At 47.4% G+C, this 20964-nt stretch overlaps 1 protein-coding gene across 16 annotated transcripts in view; it reads right to left on the bottom strand.

Moving 5' to 3' along the window:
* The window catches only part of FAM193B (family with sequence similarity 193 member B), a 36670-nt gene extending 17549 nt beyond the window's left edge, over positions 1 to 19121 (bottom strand). For 2 of the 16 annotated variants that reach the window (XM_073010466.1, XM_073010474.1), the window contains exons 1-3: positions 18724 to 19104; positions 2195 to 2437; positions 1164 to 1398 (exon numbers count right to left, since the gene is read on the bottom strand). In XM_073010466.1, the coding sequence (XP_072866567.1) occupies positions 1164 to 1398; positions 2195 to 2437; positions 18724 to 18933 (688 nt within the window). In that variant the 5' untranslated portion in view covers positions 18934 to 19104. The other 14 variants (XM_073010467.1, XM_073010468.1, XM_073010471.1 and 11 more) reach the window with 14 other exon arrangements.
* Between the last annotated feature and the right edge of the window lie 1843 nt (positions 19122 to 20964).

Below are 20964 nucleotides of genomic sequence, written 5' to 3'. Positions count from 1 at the left end.
CAGGGGATGTATATTCTGTCTCTCAGGGTCTCTCTAGGATCTGCTTGTACACAGGTGCTCCTCAGGCCTGGAGGATGATCTGCAGAAGCCAGTGGAGCAGCAGGCCCAGGCTCTGCCTCTGTGCCACGTGCAGCAAAGCAAAAGGGCACGCCAGACCCCTGAGGGCCCCAGATTTCATAGAAGTGGGAAAAAGGTTCTGATGACTCTCTAGCTTATGTACAAAAACTAATGGAATTATATACACTCATAATTCTGGGGGCAGCACCACTTTGAAGAACTCAGCTCCTTCATTTAGAAGTACGACAGTAAATCATATTTACATAATAAACCAATAACCCAAGAGTTTTGTCTCTGGGTCTCTGAGAGTTATTTCAGAGTCAAAGAAGACTTACACAGCTGCTAAATTAGCTAATAACCATTACGGCTTATACTGCCAATCTCTTGGGCATTTAAATGCAATGCTTTTTTTTTTTTTTTTTTTTTTTTTTTTGAGACGGAGTCTCGCTCTGTCGCCGGGGCTGGAGTGCAGTGGCCGGATCTCAGCTCACTGCAAGCTCCGCCTCCCAGGTTCACGCCATTCTCCTGCCTCAGCCTCCCGAGCAGCTGGGACTACAGGCGCCCACCTCCTCGCCCGGCTATTTTTTTTTTTGTATTTTGTAGTAGAGACGGGGTTTCACCGTGTTAGCCAGGATGAACTCGATCTCCTGACCTCGTGATCCGCCCGTCTCAGCCTCCCAAAGTGCTGGGATTACAGAAATGCAATGCTTTTATACCCATCCCTTAGGTGGGGAAATCAAGGCCTAGGAAGACACGGTTGCCCAGATCCTCTGTGGTGCTGCAGGGGTCAGGTGATCTAAGTCCTACGACTCCACTTTCTACTCAGACCTCACTGGGTGCCCTCTTGATCCAATGTGAACTACCAGAGCCAATGACAACTTTGAGAGGCAAACGGTTTTCTACTAGCAGTATTTTTCAAGTTCAGAGTTGTGGGGAAAGGAGTTCCAGAGATAGTCAAGGTCTAAGCTGCCCCTGCTTCCCCCAGAACAGTTCCACTTTTACTTATTTTAGTAACCAGTCTTATGATTTGTTTGAACAAAGTGGACAGGAAAGCACAGCTATCCACCTGTATAGGGCCTGGCTCTCTCCCGAGCCTGGAGACTCACCGGGAATGGTAGGAGGACTCCCAAGAGAGCTGCCTGGCATGGCCTCACTGGAATGTGGGGAATTCCAGAGGCCCGAGAGCTTATGGGCCGACAGGAACGAGCTAGGATCCCAGTCTCCTGAGTTCCCAGGGCAGGAAGAAGAGGACGAGGATGAGGATGATGAAGAGGAAGACGAGGACGAATGAGAGTCATCTCCACAAGACTGTGATTTGCAGGATGTGTGTGACAAGGAGATCTGGAGAAGTGGGAGGAAAAAGGCTCATGGTCAAAGAGCAAACATTGGAGCTGACCCGCTGCTGCCTCGGCTTTTGCTGAGGGAGCCCCTTCTCTTCCAGGCCATGTGCCATAGCAAAAACACAATGAATACAACTCCAGCTATAAGAACAAATGAGGGCCAGGCCTTTGCTGGGAAAGGGCTGTGGTGGTCCCACTTACGTGCAATGTGTGGAGACTGGGGAGAGATTCTGGTAGGGGCAGAGACTGCCTGTGAACTGCGGGCCTTTGGGGAGTAGAGAGCTGCCAATGACATGAAGGGCCTTTTGGCCAGGAGTCCTGAAGCTAAACTGATCCTGGGTAAAAGGGAAGATCTGCAGCGACGTGAGAAATAAGGAAAGTCTGGTCATCGTGATTCATGAGACAGCAGACTTAGATGGCTCCCTGGTGTCTGTCCTTCTAACTAGGGCACATTTCAGACCCTCAAACTCATCTCTGTCTTCCATGTCTTACTGGTTGCCTTTCAAGCTGCCACAGAGCCAAAGACAGCAGGCTCGTGATCTATCAGTACTTATGAGTGGGCCCTCATCCTGTGCGCAGACCACCCTGAGGGACTGACCGATGGGCTGCCAGAAGTTTCTCTTCTTCCCCCAAATCTGAACTTGAGCTGCCAATGCTGTGCCAGTGCAGCCCAGAAGTCTCTCAGTGTCTGGGCATGGGAGCTGCCCAAGGAGAGCTACCTGAGGCCAGGGAACAGCCTGACTTCCTTGGGAAGGCAGCCCTCCTGCATTCAGGGACCCCTGTCAGTGGTTACCTACCGCCACTGCATGTTCTCGACCTGTCTGCCTTTCATCTTCCTCCATGCTCTTTCGGCAACTCTGGCAGACCCACAGAGGCATCTCGCCTAGGAGATTCTTGACGAGCTTTGGCATGAAGTCAGGGGGCAGCTTCTCACCCTGCAACACCAGTCCATTTTGAGAAGGGCCTTCTTCCCAGCCTTTGCGTTCCCGGTGACACAGCAGGCAGCAAGTCTGCACAGGCTGGCTGGAGGCGGGGGGGACCTGTCCAACAGACAGAAACAGGGTTTCCCAGGAGGGGAAAGGCTCTCCTTCAAAATAATGGTAACAATGTTAGTAATGCCACTTATTACGTGCCAGGCACTGGGTTAGGCACTTTATAGACATAATTTAAATTTAGTCCTTGTAACAGCTCTGCAAATGAGGTGTTCTTATTCCCATTTTTTAAGATGAAGAAACAGATTTCAAGAAGTTAAATGAGTTGCCCAAGGTTATAAAGTTAGCGAGTGGTTGAACCCTAGTGAGTCTGACTCCAAAGCTCATGCTCAAATGTCCTAATTCTCTGACATCCCCAAAAAAACCTTTAATCTTAAAGGTTAAAGGCCCTTCCTTCTCTGGCATGGCTGGGAGTGCCTACAATTCTTGGGCTGCCTGTGCAGCCCAGGGACCAATGCCCATCTGGAAGGAAATAATGCTTTTAGTCAATGGACAGTTTAGGAGAATGTGTGGGTTTTCTGAAGAATTGCACAATTCCCTTAGGATCGCAGCAACATTTTGGAGGAGGCGTTTGTACAGCTAGTCAGAAAGTATCAACTCAATGGGAAATTGTGTCAGAGGGAAGGTAAGGCTTTGGTTGGTACTCCTGAGAGGTAGTGAGTATGGTGAAAACAATCTGGGCTTTGAAATCAAACAGGCATTCTAATCCCTGCCTGAACACATACTGGCTGGGTGACCTTGAGCAAGTTATTTAACTTCTCTGGGCTCCAATTCCTACTTACCTTGCAGAGTTGTTGTAAGGATCATCACTGCATAGCATGTAAAGTGTCTACCCTGTGTATGCCCATAACATAGGCCCAATACAGTCATTATTTGGACTTTTTTTTTTTTTCCTTCTATGATAAACTTGACTTAGAAATGTAAGTCAGGCCGGGCGTGGTGGCTCATGCCTGTAATTCCAGCACTTTGGGAGGTCCAGGTGGAAGCATCATGAGGTCAGGAGATCGAGACCATCCTGGCTAACACGGTGAAACCCTGTCTCCACTAAAAATACAAAAAATTAGCTGGGTGTGGTGGCAGGTGCCTATAGTCCCAGCTACTCAGGAGGCTGAGGTAGGAGAATGGCGTGAACCCAGGAGGTGGGGCTTGCAGTGAGCCAAGATCACGCAACTGCACTCCAGCCTGGGCAACAGAGCGAGACTCCGTCTCAAAAAAAAAAAAAAGAAAAATAAATATAAGTCTATAGGTTTGCTTTCGCACTGAGGGGTCCTGACTGGGAGACTGATTGCATTTAATGCCTCCAATTAATAGCTTCCTATATCCTGCAACTTTGTATCTGCCCCCATTCTGACACTGGGCTTGGCTATGTCACTTTGGCCAATGGGATGTTAGCAAACAGGCTGCCAGCCATAAACTTGAAAAGTGTGTATGCATTTCCATTTGTTTCCATGCATGGCTGGGCTTGCTCGCTCCTGTACCTCTGCCATGGCCTGAGAGCGAGACGAGGCTAGCTGCTAGAGGGATGTGAGACTTGTGGAGAAAGCGAAGCCTTCCCAGCTGATTGGCCAGCTGATCAGAGAAACATGAGTGAGCCCAGCTGAGAGCAGACTCGTGAGAGAGAGAAAGTGGTATTGTTTTAAACCACTAGGTTTTGGAGGTGGTTTGTTATGCAATGGTAGTTAACGGACATACCTTCCAAACTTACTCAACAGTAGGTAACATGTGTCTGCAGAGGCCTACGGGAATAATAAGGGTATCACCCTCATCCTACCAATAAGATAATGCCATCATTTTTCTCCCATGAAATTACTTTCTCATAATGAGTTAGCACCAGGGTATCCTTAAACCTGTAATGCTACCAGTTACACTGACTTAGGTCCTTGGTTTCTCAAAAAAGAAGAGAACCAAACAATAGTACCAGAAGCATAATGAAACATTTCGGGAAGTACAAGGAACTTAGACATTAATTTTACATGTGGAACTCACAAAAGATACAGCCTAAATCAGTCTCTGCCAAGGGAACATTTCAGTGAGCAAGACAGTTGTTTAATGGCCACTGCAGGAGTGGAAGGTTGATAGAGAAGGATGGTATTCAGAGAAATTAAGGCAAAGAAGAAACTTTCCATAGCTACGAAGTGCCACAGTAACTCTAGATAGAGTCCCTTTTCCTGCCATGATGATGACCACAAGGTGAGCACCAGGACATGTACTTTTACTACAAGTTTCATTTCATTTGCATGCTAGGTTCAAAAGCCAGTACATATAATTAAAATCTTGTATAGTTATTCTTGAAAAAAATTTTTTTCTTTTTTCTTTTGAGATGGAGTCTCGCTCTGTCGCCCAGGCTGGAGTGCAGTGGCACGATCTTGGCTCACTGCAAGCTCCGCCTCTCGGGTTCCCGCCATTCTCCTGCCTCAGCCTCCCAAGTAGCTGGGACTACAGGCGCCCACCACCACGCCCGGCTAATTTTTTGTATTTTTAGTGGAGACGGGGTTTCACTGCGTTAGCCAGGACGGTCTCGATCTCCTGACCTCGTGATCCACCCGCCTCGGCCTCCCGAAGTGCTGGGATTACAGGTGTAAGCCACCACGCCTGGCCTGAAATTCTTTATATGGCATATAAACCACACTATACAGTCATCCCTTAGTACTCATGGGGGATCAGTTCCAAGACACCCCACAGATACCGAAATCTGCAGATGCTCAAATCTCTGACATAAAATGGTGTCATATTTGTATATAACCAATGCACATACTCCCACAATCTCCAGATTACTTATAATATTTAATACAATGTAAATGCTATGTAAATAGTTGCTATACCATATTGTTTAGGGAATAATGACGAGGCAAAAAGTCTACACATGTTCAGTATAGACACAATCATCCTTTTTTTTTCCTTGAATATTTTCTATCTACAATTGGTTGAATCCACAGATGTGGAGGAATGACTGTATATGGTTTTGTAGTTATAACCAATAATTCAAATGTATAATAAAAAGTATGATACATGTGTTTTCTGTTTTTAAAAGCAAATACACAATTCTTATAAATTAAGCGTGTAATTAATGTGACTGCATTTAGTGCCAAAGTACTTGTGGAAGGCACTGGGGTGCAGTGGAAACACTGGCTTTGGCATTAATCCTGACCTCTATCACTTACCAGCTGTATGATGCTGCGCTAGTTCTACTTACCCTCTCTGTTTGCTCATCTGTAAAATGGGATTAAGTTTCAATTTGTAGGGTCAGCTGTGAGAAATAAATGTGATAAAGCACCTAGTCCACTGCTAGGCATATAGATGTTGCTCAACATATGGTATTAATCATTAACACGACAGGAACAATAGGAAACAATAAATGGTCACTGTATTTTACATGAACATGAGTCTCTCATATATGATGTATCTAAGCTGACTTGTTAGAAATCTTAATCTCTCCCCTCAACCCCATGAAGTCATTCCCTAAGTTCCCAAAATAATCTCTGCCTTTTTCTATGTCATGCTTTTGCTAAAGGGGATCCCTTGCTTAAAATCCACTTTCTTCTCATGTTTACCAATGAGTAGCTGAGACGAAAGGCCCAATTTAAGTCCAACCTCCTCCAGGCTTTCTCCTACAGAGTCCCTCTTGTAATTCACTTCTCCTCTCCCATCTCCTCCTAGTACACTGTGCCTTGGTTATAGTAGTTGTGCCTTCTATTTAATTTATTTACCTGTATCTTCTGTCCCTTCTACAAGAGGCAGGTGCCAGGTCTGATTCCTGTCTGGATCCCTCAAGGAGCAGCACAGGGCCTGGCGTGAGGCATGGGCTCAGCTGGGCATGTGGTAGAGAACTCAGATTTGCTAGGTGTCCCCGTGGCAATGCAGCCATCAGGCAGTCCAATGAGACACTGCTTGAAATTACTGCTTCCTACAGAGAAGGGCCCATCTGTCCACCTGACCTCCAGAATGGTTCCAATCTTAACCGCATTAGAGTAAAAGACTGCATTCTTTAGGGATTATGAGATGCCCCCAGTTAACCGAAATAATGTGACTCTCCCTAGAGCCAAAATGGTACACAAAATAAATGAGATTAGCCATCACTGGAAGTGACCTTACAGGACAGGTTGTCTTCCCAGTTAAAGCAAGAAACACAGGGCCTGAAAAGCTAATTAAGCTCTAATTGAAGCTGCCCACAGGACTGAGTGATGATACCAACCATGCTGCATAAAGCTACCCATAGGATTAAGTCACATTAGAGATACAAAGCACTTAGCTCAAGGGATCCAGGCAGTAGGCACTCAATCTATTATCTAAGCCCCTTGGCTGTTCTGTTCTTTTTTTTTTTTTTTTTTTTTGAGACGGAGTCTTGCTCTGTCTCCCAGGCTGGAGTGTGGTGGCGCGATCTCCACTCACTGCAAGCTCTGCCTCCCGGGTTCACGCCATTCTCCTGCCTCAGCCTCCCGTGTGGCTGGGACTACAGGCGCCCGCCACCGCGCCCGGCTAATTTTTGTATTTTTAGTAGAGACGGGGTTTCACCGTGTTAGTCAGGATGGTCTCGATCTCCTAACCTCGTGACCCGCCCATCTCGGCCTCCCAAAGTGCTGGGATTACAGGCGTGAGCCACCGTGCCCGGCCGGCTGTTCTGTTCTAAGTCTACATTGAAGACTAGTTTATCCACTGTCCTCTCTGAGTTTGGTACACTTGAGTCCTTCTTTCAGGCCCAGGCAGTTTGAGAAGGCCACTCCTAAAGCTGATGTCTTAACTCTAGGCCCTGGTGCCTGCCCCTGGGTATGATGCCTTGTGGAACTGGGAACTTTTTTCTGCTATTTTCATCTCTGCTTTAATTGCTAGAGGGTGATAAGAATCCCAAGCCCTAGAGATGTTATATTCAGTCAGTAATGCCACTGGTTCCTTCAAATTTTTGCTTTGGCAGAGAATAGCTCTTGGTTCAGAGTTCCTTCTGACTGTCATCTGCTGCCATTTTCCAAATTCTGGCATTCATGAACCCTTATGCCCTGAAAAGTCAGTCAACCCAGACTTTCAATCAGCTGCTCCCAAGCTGTATTTTTAGCACCTGGCACAGTATTCCTACACAAAGAACATAATCAGCAAATGTTCATCGAATGAATGAAAACTCCATTTTTCTTCATCACAAAGGTTGATGGAACTGATTCTTGAATCCAGCAGCCCGTTGTTCTTGCTCACCTCAGTTTAAATTTCAGAGACTCTGAGGATGCAGGTCTAGCCTTAGGCAAAAGATGAGGGAAGAAAAATTCTGGGGATTCTACTGATTTTGGATCTCCTCAAAAAAGCTCCAAGATAATTTTTCTTCACTCTAAGCAAAACCAGAATCTCTGGAGAGTGTGAGATTACTCATAGGAGATCCATGCTGTAGCATGCACTGCCCCAGAGCAGTGAAGGGGCCAAGTGAGCTCTAGGTACACTCCAGGGCCTAGGGGGCTGGCATCTGTAGCCATTAAAACCATTATCTCTGCTTCCTTACCAGATCAGGCCCAAGACTTTTTTGCCTTGACCTGAGAAGCATTAACTTAGGGCATTCTAGTTTTTCCTGGATAAAAGAGAGATAAAATCCAAGGAAGAGGAAGCCACTTTTTTTCATGGAACACCATTTTTTTTTTTTTTTTTTTGAGACGGAGTCTCGCTCTGTCGCTCAGGCTGGAGTGCAGTGGCCGGATCTCTACTCACTGCAAGCTCCGCCTCCCGGGTTCGCGCAATTCTCCTGCCTCAGCCTCCCGAGCAGCTGGGACTACAGGCGCCCGCCACCTCGCCCGGCTTATTTTTTTGTATTTTTAGTAGAGACGGGGTTTCACCGTGTTAGCCAGGATGGTCTCGATCTCCTGACCTCGTGATCCGCCTGTCTCGGCCTCCCAAAGTGCTGGGATTACAGGCTTGAGCCACCGCGCCCAGCCCTGGAACACCATTTTTTAACTGAAAGAATGACTTACTATTTAGACTTGGGAATTGGCAGACATTTTCTCAAAAAGATGAACAATGAATAAAATTAGCCTGTCATTTCAAGGAAAACAACTGACAGTATTTATAGTCAATGATATAAAACGCAAGCTTTCAAGTGAAGATTAGAATTCTGAAACTTTTGTCCACCACCACGAGTTTCACAGCTGCCAAATACTTGAAGACTTTTCTGATGAAATTGGTGATGATATTAACAAATGTTATCTTTTGGTACTGTAAAATGAAATGGAAAACATTTGGAAGATCTGCAAAATCCAGTGAGCCTATTTTCCAAATGACCAAAGCATGATGGATTCAAAGCACTGGTTTGACCAATAGATTTTAGTGTAAATGAGTATGAAGACTTCACTGATAAGGGCTCAAATTTAATACTGGAAATTATCTGGCAAGGTTACTGAAACACTCCTCTCTTTTTCACTTACATATTTGTGTGAGGTTGGATTTTTTTTCATATACTTCAACCAAAACAATGTATTGCAACAGACTGAATACAGAAGCATACATGAGAAGCCAGCTTTAGTCTATTAAGCCAGATGGAAATTAATTTGCAAAAATGAAAAGAAGACCATTCTTCTAATTTTTCTTTTTTTTTTTTTAGATGAAATCTCGCTCTGTCACCCAGGCTGGAGTGCAGTGGTATTATCTCAGCTCACTATAACCACCACCTCCCGGGTTCAAGCGATTCTCCTGCCTCGGCCTCCCAAGTGGCTAGGATTACAGGCACCCGCCAATACGCCTGGCTAATTTTTTTTTTTTTTTGAGACAGAGCCTCGCTCTGTCGCCCAGGCTGGAGTGCAGTGGCGCGCGATCTCCGCTCACTGCAAGCTTCGCCTCCTGGGTTCACGCCATTCTCCTGCCTCAGCCTCCCAAGTAGCTGGGACTACAGGTGCCTGCCACTACGCCCGGCTAATTTTTTGTATTTTTTAGTAGAGATGGGGTTTCACTGTGTTAGCCAGGATGGTCTTGATCTCCTGACCTTGTGATCTGCCTGCCTCAGTCTTCCAGAATGCTGGGATTACAGGCGTAAGCCACTGCGCCTGGCCCGCCTGGCTAATTTTTGTATTTTCAGTAGAGACAGTGTTTCACCATGTTGGCCATGCTGGTCTCGAACTGCTGACCTCAAGTGATCCGCCTGCCTTAGCCTCTCAAAGTGCTGGCATTACAGGCATGAGCCACCACGCCTGGCCATTCTCCTAATTTTGTTTTGGAAAATATAGTTTTCATTAAAAATTGTTATGTTAACATGATAGCTTCAATACTGTCTTTCTTAAATGAATTAGTGACAAAATATTTTAAAACTTTCTCAGCTTTAATATTTAATTTGGTAAATATCAATAGATATAAACAACATAAACAAAGGCTCAAAGGCTGGGCACGGTGGCTCAAGCCTGTAATCCCAGCACTTTGGGAGGCCGAGACAGGCGGATCATGAGGTCAGGAGATCGAGACCATCCTGGCTAACACAGTGAAACTCCGTCTCTACTAAAAAAATACAAAAAACTAGCCGGGCATGGTGGCGGGCGCCTGTAGTCCCAGCTACTCGGGAGGCTGAGGCAGGAGAATGGTGTAAACCCAGGAGGCAGAGCTTGCAGTGAGCTGAGATCCAGCCACTGCACTCCAGCCTGGGCAACAGAGTGAGAATCCTCTCAAAAAAAATAAAATAAAATAAAAATAAAAATAAAAAAAAAAAGGCTCTTTGGGTTCCTCAATCATTTTTAGGAATACATAAGGGTCTCCTGAGGTTGGAGGATTGCTCAAGCCCAAGCCCAAGTGACGGACATTGCAGTGAGCCAAGACTGCACCACTGTACTTCAAACTGGGTAACAGTGAGAGCCTGTCTCAAAAAAAAAAAAAAAGAAAAAAAGCTCTTTGGGGACATGACTCAGTTTTCTAGCTTGGCCTTTCTATCCCCAATTTGGGAATAACCCATTGCCAGACCAGACAGCTGTCAAAGACTACTCTGAAGCTGGACTGAATTTCCAGCACTCAACTTGGCCTCATTCATCCCATGGATTCTTTTTCATCTCCAGGGTTTGTGTATGTTTGTACAGGATTTCCCCAAGACACATGCTGTATCTAACCAGCTGCCCTGCAACAGATCCCAAATTCTATTTTGAAATGGCCCACTGGAGCACTCTACTCTCGAGGCACCCAACTCCAAGAGCCTCTCTGTCACCAAGGCAGGCAGAGGACAATACCAGCAGCTAAAATTCCCTTTCAGAAGCAGAGAAAATGATCACTCCTCAGCCTAGAAAAACTCACTGTCATAGTTAACATCATTCACTCTTCCATTCACCCATTCATTCCCTCATTCAACATTCTCAGAGTCCGTATCTCCTGCCAATTGTGCTAAGTGCTGGGAAACATCTATCCTTGACAATTCCTATTCATTCCCTAAGATTCTGGTCAAAGGTCAATGAAGCTTTTGCTGGTCAAGCTAAGCACAACTGATTCTATTTAATACAGCATCATAAAAATGTGCCATAGATGTATTCTGTCTGTTCCTAAATTCCTGGTAGAATGTAAGCTCTCTGGGGGCAGGGTGTGGACCTTGGTCATTTAAGTATGCCCAGGAACCTAACTTGGTTTGGGCCTGGCACATTGCAGGCATTCACTGAATAAACAAATGAAAGCTTAAAGCCCACCTGGCTCATGTCTCAGCTTTTCAACACAAAGGCAGAATGTAAAACAGAGTCAAACCAGTGCATTTTCCAACATGCTATAAGTCACTCTGAGCCACTGATGAGAGGGCAATCAGTGAGAAGAATCTCAGACCACTCTAATGCTGACAATCAGAGCTGCAGTTAATTCTTAAGAGAGCTGACACAACCCTACCTCAGTGCCCTGGAGCTGTTACCCAAACTTCCATGCAGGCTGTGGGCTCAGGCCCTTCCAGGAGGTAGAACAGCTGTTTCACACTGTAAGACTAGTCAGTGGAGAATCCTTTCTGGTTGTACAAGCTTGGTTGGGAGTGAGTCTCTCTGATCCTAGTGACCTTAACCCTAAAACTTTCTCAGTTTTAATATCCCCACAAGGCTAGCTCATCTGCTGAACTGCCTCCTGGGTGCAATCAGCCACAAGGAGGGCCAAAGCCGCAGATTTACCTGAATCCTCAGGTCAAACTGCTACTCTGCTACTGTAACCCCAGCACACGTTACTCATGGAGGAGGAAGAACATGAACTTTGGGGATGAGACACACAGTTGTGAGTTCAAATCCCAATTGTCGTTTTCAATATGATCTTGGAATATTACTCAATTTCTTTGAGCCTCAATTTCCTCATTTATGAAATGGGAATAAAACCATATTTTACAGAGCTGTGAGGACAGAAGGAAATAAATTATGTAAAGTACCTGGCCTGGGCCTGGCACAAAGTAGGTGCTCAATACCCGTTAGTTTCTTTCCTCTTCTGCCCTGGAAGAAATGACAGGGAAACTTACTAAGTGAGACTTGCCCAAACCAAATTTATTTCTTGAAGCAAAGGACAGAAGGACTAGACAAGTGACTTCAAGGCCTCTTTGAACCCCCAGCTCCTTGTTTTCTGGCTATAACTTCCTAATAAAACCTTCAGTGTTTGCAGTTCCACCAGCCCCTTCTTTCTGCCTTAGTTTCCCTACATCATTTTTCACAGCAGATAGATCTACTTGTAGCTACCACTTGTGCTAAGCATGCTAAGAATGGAGCGGGAAATAATAAAGGGAGCTAACGGCCTTTGGTGGAGAATGAAGGGGAGATGGACGGCAGCATGTTGGCCCACAGGCTGCGCAACCATGCAGCTGCTGTGCTGGGAGCCACCCAGAGTTTGAAGGACGAAGGCAGGCTCACAGGCACAGAATTGAAGGCACAAACACAGGGCCCTTCCCAAGACATAGCATACCTCTCCTCAGTCCTTCTCTGTTTCTGCACATCCTGCCAAGAAGGACCAAATAGATAAAGTAGTCACACCTTCACATATGCTGTTCCTTCTGCCTTTTTCTTCTCTTTTTTTTAAGGCTCGATCTGGGTGTTATATCCTCTTAAGTCCATAGGAAGAATGAACTCGGCTTTGCTCTGGGATACCCTAACACTTTTTTGTTTAAAAACATATCTCTAGAATAGAGCTTATCAAATATATTCTACTGGTTGAAATCTGTCCTTTCCACAATACTGTGAGCTTTTCAAGGGCAGAGCCTGTGTCCCACAAGTCACTGTATTGCAGTCATTCAGCAGAGCCTGTAGCACAGAGTAGGCACAGGTAAGTGTTTGGATACACGATGGAAGATTAGCAGTTGGCAAATATCATTAATAGATCAGAACTGGGGGAAGGTTTTTTGTTCTATTTTAAACTAAGGTTGTTTCTATTCTTGCTTATGGAAAAGCTCCTCCCTGGGAAGCTCATTGTTTGAATACCCTAGGTCTTCTCAAAGATCCCCCTGGCACCCTCAATTCAGCAGCTCCCAGACCCAGCCACATGTCGGAGTCACTTGGAGACAATTCAACAATAGACACCTGGGATCCAGACCTGGAGACTGATTCTGTAAGTCTGGGATAGGGTCCAGCAAAGCACAGGGGATCTGATGATTATTAGGTTGAGGCAAGGGAGAGGTGGAATCAAGCAATCACAGCTGTCTCTCCCACTGAAAATTACTTCTTCACATGCTATCAGAGAATGAATTGAAGCACATGACGTTCTCTTTTCTGCTTAAAACCTTTCATTGATTCCTCACCACCTACAGGATAAAGCCCAAACCTCTTGGTGTGGTTTTCAAGAACCCTGCTAGCCCCTTCAGCCAGATCTCTCCCGACTCTCCAAGTGAGTGGTGCTCGCCCTGGGTCTTTGTACAAGTTCCTTCCTTTGTTTGGACTCTTTTCTCCCACCTTGTTCTCTGGAGAACCTTGAAGACTTAGCTCTGAGAAACATTCTCTGACCCATCTTCCTCTAGGTTACGTCTTGGGCAACCCCGACACCAGCTGCCTCTCGTGTTAAGCACACAGCACTTGTTGGACCCTAACATTAACCTTGTACGACTGGATTGTCTTGTTTTTTCTTTTGAGACGGAGTCTCACTCTGTCGCCCGGGCTGGAGTGCAGTGGCACCATCTTGGCTCAGTGCAAGCTCCACCTCCCAGGTTCACGCTATTCTCCTGCCTCAGCCTCCCAGGTAGCTGGGACTACAAGTGCCCGCCACCACGTCCGGCTAATTCTTTTGTATATTTAGTAGAGACAGGGTTTCACTGTGTTAGCCAGGATGGTCTCCATCTCCTGACCTTGTGATCCGCCCACCTCAGCCTCCCAAAGTGCTGGGATTACAGGCGTGAGCCACCACCCTTGGCCTGGATTGTCATTTTATACATAAGAAAACAAACCAAGAGGCTGAAACACTTCCAAAGGCCACTTAATAGGGTCCAGGATGGCCGGGCACGGTGGCTCACACCTGTAACCTCAGCACTTTGGGAAGCCGAGGCGGATGGATCACAAGGTCAGGAGATCGAGACCACAGTGAAACCCCGTCTCTACTAAAAATACAAAAAATTAGCTGGGAGTGGTGGCGGGCACCTGTAGTTCCAGCTACTCGGGAGGCTGAGGCAGAATGGTGTGAACCCGGGAGGTGGAGCTTGCAGTGAGCCAAGATCGCACCACTGTGCTCCAGCCTGGGCGACAGAGTGAGACTCCATCTCAAAAAAAAAAGTGTCCAGGATTTGAACCTTCATTCAGAAGAAGCCGATGCTATACCTCCTAGCATCACTGCAATTACTATACACACGTTCTCTAGACTATGAGCCCCTTGTGGGAAGGGACTATGTCTGATTCACTTCTGCGTGCGCAGCTAGCCCAGGCCTGGCACAGAGCTGGGATCGGTTAATATTTGCACAATAAATGCCATGTGAGATAAGACTGGGCATCACAGCATGCGAATGGCTGGCCTAAATGAACGAATAACTGCCAACCTGGCCCAGTTTGGGGGCAGATAAGAACGAAGTGGTAGAATCCTCACTTACTAGAATTTAGTTTAACAGCCAGGCATTGAGTATATAAGGACCACAGGACCACACACAGTATATACCCCCCAAATAAATTAAAACATAGACCCTGCTCTAAAAACTTCTAGATGAGGTAAGTAAAGGTGTTAGGATCATCTATCTGATATCAGAAATTAAAATTTAAAACTCAGCTGGGTGCAGTGGCATGCACATGTAGTCCCAGCTATTTGGGAGGCTTAAGGAGAAGTACCACTTGAGTCCAGGAGTTTGAGGATAGCCTGAGCAACATAGCAAGATCCTATCTCTAAATAAAAATAAATAAATAAAATCCTAAGTCGGTAAGTCTTCATTTTCAAAGGTCTTTTGACATTTTTACTGAGTGAGTCTCTACTGGCTTACAAAGAAGAACTAGAGGTGGCAGGGATCCCCTCAGTATCATTTCCTCCTACTGACAATGGAAGTTGTGCAGGCTGGGCAGGCAGCGATTCTAAGGGGGAGGTTCCCAAAGATAGGAACTGTCTTATCCATCTGTGCACCCCAAATAAAGGTCCTGGCACAGAGGTTGTTTTGATATCTACTGAGTGAACTAAACATAATCATCTGCTCCAATTTCTTGAGGGAGCAGTGGGAGAATCGGAACTCTAGAGTCCCTTTAAACTAGACTGGGCAAAGGCCCAGAGGACAATGTGGAGGGGAACAAGAGGTGGACAAGGGTAGGATGAGCTCACCTCTCTTCACCAACTGCTGGTTTACATCCTAGCAAGTCTCCTGGGGGCTTACTGAGTGTACCTGGATTACAAACTGAGTGGTCCAAGAGAGACGAAAGACAGCTAGCAGAGCTAATAGGCCAGAACACTCAGGCTTTGTATGGCCACCTGGCACAGCTCCTGCCACCTCTCTTAGGTGAGGCGCCTCTATGTACTAGCTGCTACATAGGTTGCTTCTCTTGTGAACTATTATTTATTTATTTTTTTTTAAGAAGAAGGAGATGGGGTTTCCCTCTGTGCCCCAGGCTGGGGTGCAGTGGCGTGCACTTGAAGTCCTGGGTAACTTGAACTTCTGGGTTCAAGCAATCCTCCCGCCTCAGCATCCCAGGTAGCTAAGATTATAGGTATGCACCCATGCCCAGCTAAGTTTTGGTTTCATTTTTTTTTGTAGAACCAGAGAGCTCACTATGTCACCAAGGCTGGTCTCAAACTTCTGGCCTCAAGGGATCCTCCTGCCTCAGCCTCCCAAAGTGCTGGGATTACACGCGTGAGCCACCAAGGCCTCTTGTGAAGTTCTTGATGGTGTCAGAGAGAAGCAACTTGCGGAGTCACAAAGCTAGGAAGCTAAGCTGGGAATTCAGTCCAAGTCCCTAAACACTACTCCCCACTGCCTCCCACAATTGCTTTTTCAGTTGTTCCTTGTTTGTTTGTTTTTTCCTTTGCTAATAAGGTAGTAACTGTTTCAGCCTTCTTGTGCTGTAAACAAGGATTTGGGTTGTTAGGAAACAGATCAATGTGGTTTAGTGGCCTGAAACAATTGAGAGTTAAGCCGTTTGGGATCCCAATTAAACTCAAGGTTCTGCTTTAAATGTGTACAGGTTATGCAGATGAGTGAAGGGGCCTGGGAAGAACCAGAAGAGGCCTAAGGAGCACACGTTGTCTAAAAGGGCCAAATGCTACTCAGAGACTACTAATTACTGCCTTGTGGAAAAGTGGACCCAGCATCACCATATCTTTAGTTTAAAAAGAGCCCCAAATCCAAATGTGTGGGAAAACTTTTGATCTTTAAAATATGGTCTCAAATGAAAATACAAACAGAAACAAAACAATGTGTGAGCTGGGGCATTCCAACAAGCCTGTGGACTGGGAGTGGTCTTATTTGCCACCCTGGGATTCAGTTTGGTGTATGACACTGAGTTTCATCTTCCTTATCCACTCTGTATATGTAAGATAGGGCTATGAGTGGCAGTGAGAGCCAGAGAACCTCAACAAAGACATGCTTGCAGGCAGAGCAATGACTGAACCCTACCTTTCTACTAGGTGCTTTGCACCAGGGCACAAAAGCCTGCTTCCAGACCTCACCCCCGGTCAAAGTGGGGCATAATCAGAACTGAATTTACCAGTTTGTTTCCCTTCTTTGGGGCTGTAGTTTAAAAAAAAAAAAAAAAAAAAAAAAAAAGACTTGTTAAAAATCCCCCAAACTACCTAAGAGTCCTTTTCTTTTCTTTTGTCTGACACCTATAGCTGGAGTCATTTGGGCAAATGTTTAGTTGCTCTGAGTTTCTGTTTCTTCATCTGAAAAATGGGGTAATAATATTTATATCCTCTAGTTTGTTGATCAACATTTGTTAACCACCAGGCACAGGGGTACAATGGTGACTTACATGGCCCCTGAACTCACAGAGTTCACAAATAAAAACAGATAATCAAATCAATGGTCAATTCATCATATGTGTGCTAAATGCTGCGGAGAAATACAGTGGAGGGGGGAAGATTATAAGTAAGGTATGTAAAGTGCCCAGCACAAATAAATGAATCAGTAGGTCAAGCAGTGGAGTAGATAAGAACACGGTAGGAAACTAGATGTCAAAGCAATTGATGAAGCTTAGAGCTCTTGGCAAAGTTATATCCTCAATAAAAACTGAATGGTTGAGCCATCATCCAGGCTTTCTGGCATCTCTATGTGGCAGAGACCCTAAAGTATTCTATGGTCTGCTGAATGAGAAGAAGAGAAGACAACAGCTTCCCGGCTCTCCCTTCTCCCACTCTCCCTTTTTGGGTAACAGCACTCCCAGGGGGGTCCCAGAGTAGGCTGGTGGGGGAAGCAGCCTCAGGGTTGGCAGCTAGACCCAGTAGGGGTCGGGGGTCCCACCTGGGGAGTCTCCTATGGAAGCAGTGTCAGCCTAGGATAGGAGATGGGGATGGGGATGAAGGTGGAGCTTCTGACATTCAATAAGTGGTGACATTTTCATTAATTAAAAACCTTATTGTGATCTGAGACACGAGGAAATCAGCATGAAAACTGGGTTACAATAAGCACGGGTTTTGGACTGATTCATTTTCTCTCTCATTCACCTAGTTATTTTTACTCTGTGTTAGCAAGGCCCTGGGCCAGGCGTGGAGGATCAGAGATAGATGGCATGGCCTGTGTCCCTGCGGAGTTCACAGTCCAGGGCAGGCAACAGACATATCAACAGAACGTTTCATCACAGAAAGGGGAGTGCTACCAGAGGGAGGCACAGAGGGCTGTGGGCACAGAGAGGGCACCTGACGCAACTGGGGAGGTCAGGGGAGGCTTTGTAGGAAGGTACCCCAAATGGCAACCCCACTCACATGCACAATTCCAGAGATTCTACTAGAAGGCTGTCAAGAGCCATGCCTTCTGGCTGCACCAGCCTCCCAGAGTCCCCTGCTGCCCGATGCAGTGTCTGCAGAGCCAAACGCATCTTCCGCCACGCCTCATCCTCATCCGGCGCCGCATCCGACCCTCCAAGACTCCTGCAGGAGCCTGCCTTCCTGGGCAGGCTCAGCCAAAAGACCAACTCAAAACTCTTTTGTCAGAGCAAGCTTAGGGAGAGCCACCCAGCCCCGAGTGCCACAACCCTCCCAGAGCAACCGTGGCCCATGTCACCCCCGCCTCTCAGTGAACATTGGCAGGGTACCTCCCATTATCTCCTTTGCTCAAAAGAAAGTGACCTTCTTCCAGGTGGCAAGCTGGAAGCTTTGGGGAATCCTCCTACTGTTCACTCTCAGCAGGAGTCTCCAAACCCGGGATCTCAGGGTCGGGGTGGGCTGCCTTGCGGGGCAGGGGAAGGGAGAAAGGGCAGGTTCTGCTGGGTTTCCACCTCAATGCAGAAACCCCACCAAAAACTCTTCCGGGCAGCCTGGCTGTCTGCTCCGACTGCTCTGCTGGGTATGGCGAGGAGGTGCCAGGAGACACAGCTGCTGAGCGGCCGCGGCTGCAGGCGGTGCAGGGGACGGAGTGGAGCCGTTCCCGAGGGGAGAGGGAAGAGGCTGCGGCCGTCCAGTCCCAGAGCCCCGAGGTGGCCTGTGGCTGAGGGAGCAGGTGGGCCCAGGGGGAGGTGGCGGGCCGAGAGAGGAGCTGCGGCCTCGGGATCACAGCCCAGTCCCAGTGTGGGTGTACGGCCGGACGTTAGTCTCCGCTCCAGGCCGGAGGCGGCGGGGAGAGGGGAGCAGCTTCAGCCTAGTCGCAGGAGCGCGGACCGAGCCTCGGCTTTGGGGAGAGGGGTCCAGCCTCCATTCCCGCCCCGGGGGAGAAAGCTTCGGCGCCGGACCCGGGGGAAGGCTGCTGCCCCAGCCGCGGCAGGATGGCCCATCCCCAACCCCGCCCCACTCCCGCTCCCGCTCGTGGGAGGTGAAAGCACCCGGGCCGCCGGAGTCGCCTCGCTCGCTCCTACCTGCGGGCCGGGCACCAGGTTGGGTTCGTCGTCCTCCCTGGAGCCGTCGCGATCGGGCTCCGCCGGCGCCTCCGGGGGGCCTGCACCCGCTCCCGCCTCCAGGCTTGGCGGCGGCGGGGGCTCGGGCGCCTGGGGCTTCTGCGGCCCCGCGGCCTGAGCCCGCTCGCGCCTACCCGCGCCGCCGCTCGGCCTGCTCCGCCTCCGAGTCATGCTGCCGCTCGCGCCGCTCCCTCGCTCCACACGCCGCGCCGCCGCCGCCGCCGCTACCGCTCCCCTCACAGGACAACAGCCAATATGGCGGCGCCCGGCTCCCCCCTCCGCCTGCTGCCAGCAGGTCAGAGGGCACGCGGAGTCCGCGCCGCCGCACTAGCCCCCGAGGCCGCCTGCGCCATTTTGAATAAGGTCATCACCCGGAGTTCCGTGGGAGAAAAGCCTGGTGGGGAGACGCCCTTCCCCCCTACGCGGGACGGGAAGGATGCTACCTGCTGGAGAAACGCGTGTAACGCGGTGGTAATCGCGGTGCAGCACCCTAGCACTTAATAATTGCCTGTTAAATGGATGAGTGAATTAATTTCTATAGTGTTACAATAATACTTTCACACCCGTCGTCTGACTCCTTCCAACAGCACAGCAAGGCAGATACGGATCATTCCCATTTTGCAGGGGAGAAATACTGAGGCAACATAAAGGCTTGCAAAAGGCTGCTGTACATCATTTTGTTGGAACTGCTGGGCTCGTGGACGGCCTGAGTTGAAAGGGACGGTCTTTATTTGCAACATACGGTCTACTGGGAGTCCAGCGTTCTGTGCTTGGGGCATGGGACTCAGATCCGACTCCTTGTTCTAGAGTCTGATGGAGAAGGTAGACACGTCGGTACATAGTTACAACCGGTGTGATAACGATGAGACGACTAGGTGTTTCCAAAAAAATAGTATATGCAGGAGAGGATTTTGGAATCGTACACAAGGGATAATTTTTAAAACTTAATACTTATGTATTTAATTGTTAAAAATGGGATTTCCACCTCTTTTATTTTTGTGAATATACTGTGTAATACATGCACATGGCACAAATTTTAAAAAAAGTTGTGAGTGAAGTCTGTCTCATGCCTAGGCTATGTACTCTGAAACTGTGGTTATATGGAGAGTTGCTATTGATATCAAGAAGGGCAGAATCCTGACATTGGCTTCCTAACCCATGGGGCAAGGGCTATTTTGAAAGGAAGAGCTATATGGAAGGCCCTAGAGCTCTCCTTAACTACCAAGAAAATAAATCAAAAATAGTACCTTATCTTACCCAGGGATTAATACCACTCTCAAAGATTTGAAAGATGTAGGGTGAGTCCCATCACATCACCATTACCTCTTCAGTTTGTCCAGAATAGGAGAGAGAGATGGCCTTGAAGAACAACAGAGCATTATGATAAACTTATTCTGGTAAGAACCCCACCTTCAGGCGCTCTTCCAGATGTGGTCCTTCTTGGGAGAGGTCAGCACATTTGTTGGCCTCTAATAGGCAGCAAGAGGTCTGGTCAATGGTTATTCTTCTGTACCAAACACAAGGATTCCCTTGCATTGATCTGGCAGAGGCAGCAGTAAACCCTCACTGTCTGGCTTCAGGGTATGTCACTCTCTGGACCCAGCCACTTAGTTTACAGGGATTTTTTTTTTTTTTTTTTTTTTTTTTATGACAGAGCCTCACTCTATCTCCCAGGCTGGAGTGCAGTGGTGCAATCTCAGGTCACTGCAACCTCTGCCTCCTGGGTTCAAGGGATTCTTGTGCCTCAGCCTCGAGAGTAGCTGGGATTTGAGGCGCATGCTACCACGCCCCCTAATTTTTTGTATTTTTAGTAGAGAAAGGGTTTTGCCATGTTGCCCTGGCTGGTCTCGAATTCTTGACCTCGGATGATCCGCCTGCCTCGGCCTCCCAAAGTGCCAGGTTTACAGGTGTGAGCCACTGCACCCTGCCAGTTTACAGGGATTTTTTTTTTTTTTTTTTTTTTTAACTAAATCTCCATTCTAATGGATATCAGGCTAATCTACCAAGGCACTGATGACATCATCTTGATGGACCTTAAGAAAAGGGAATCACAGATATCCTGGATGATTTGGTAAAGCATGATGTGTGTGCCAGAGGATGGATAATAAATCTCACAAATATATAGGGGCCTGTCAGTAAGCCATCTAGGAGTCTGGGATATGTCGAGATATTTCCTATAAAGTGAAGGAAAAGAGTAGATCA

Source organism: Chlorocebus sabaeus, chromosome 23 (genome assembly GCF_047675955.1).
Source record: "Chlorocebus sabaeus isolate Y175 chromosome 23, mChlSab1.0.hap1, whole genome shotgun sequence".
NCBI classification, from domain to species: Eukaryota; Metazoa; Chordata; class Mammalia; order Primates; family Cercopithecidae; genus Chlorocebus; species Chlorocebus sabaeus.
Note: the sequence above shows the minus strand (reverse complement) of the source record. Positions and strands in the feature narration are given on the sequence as shown.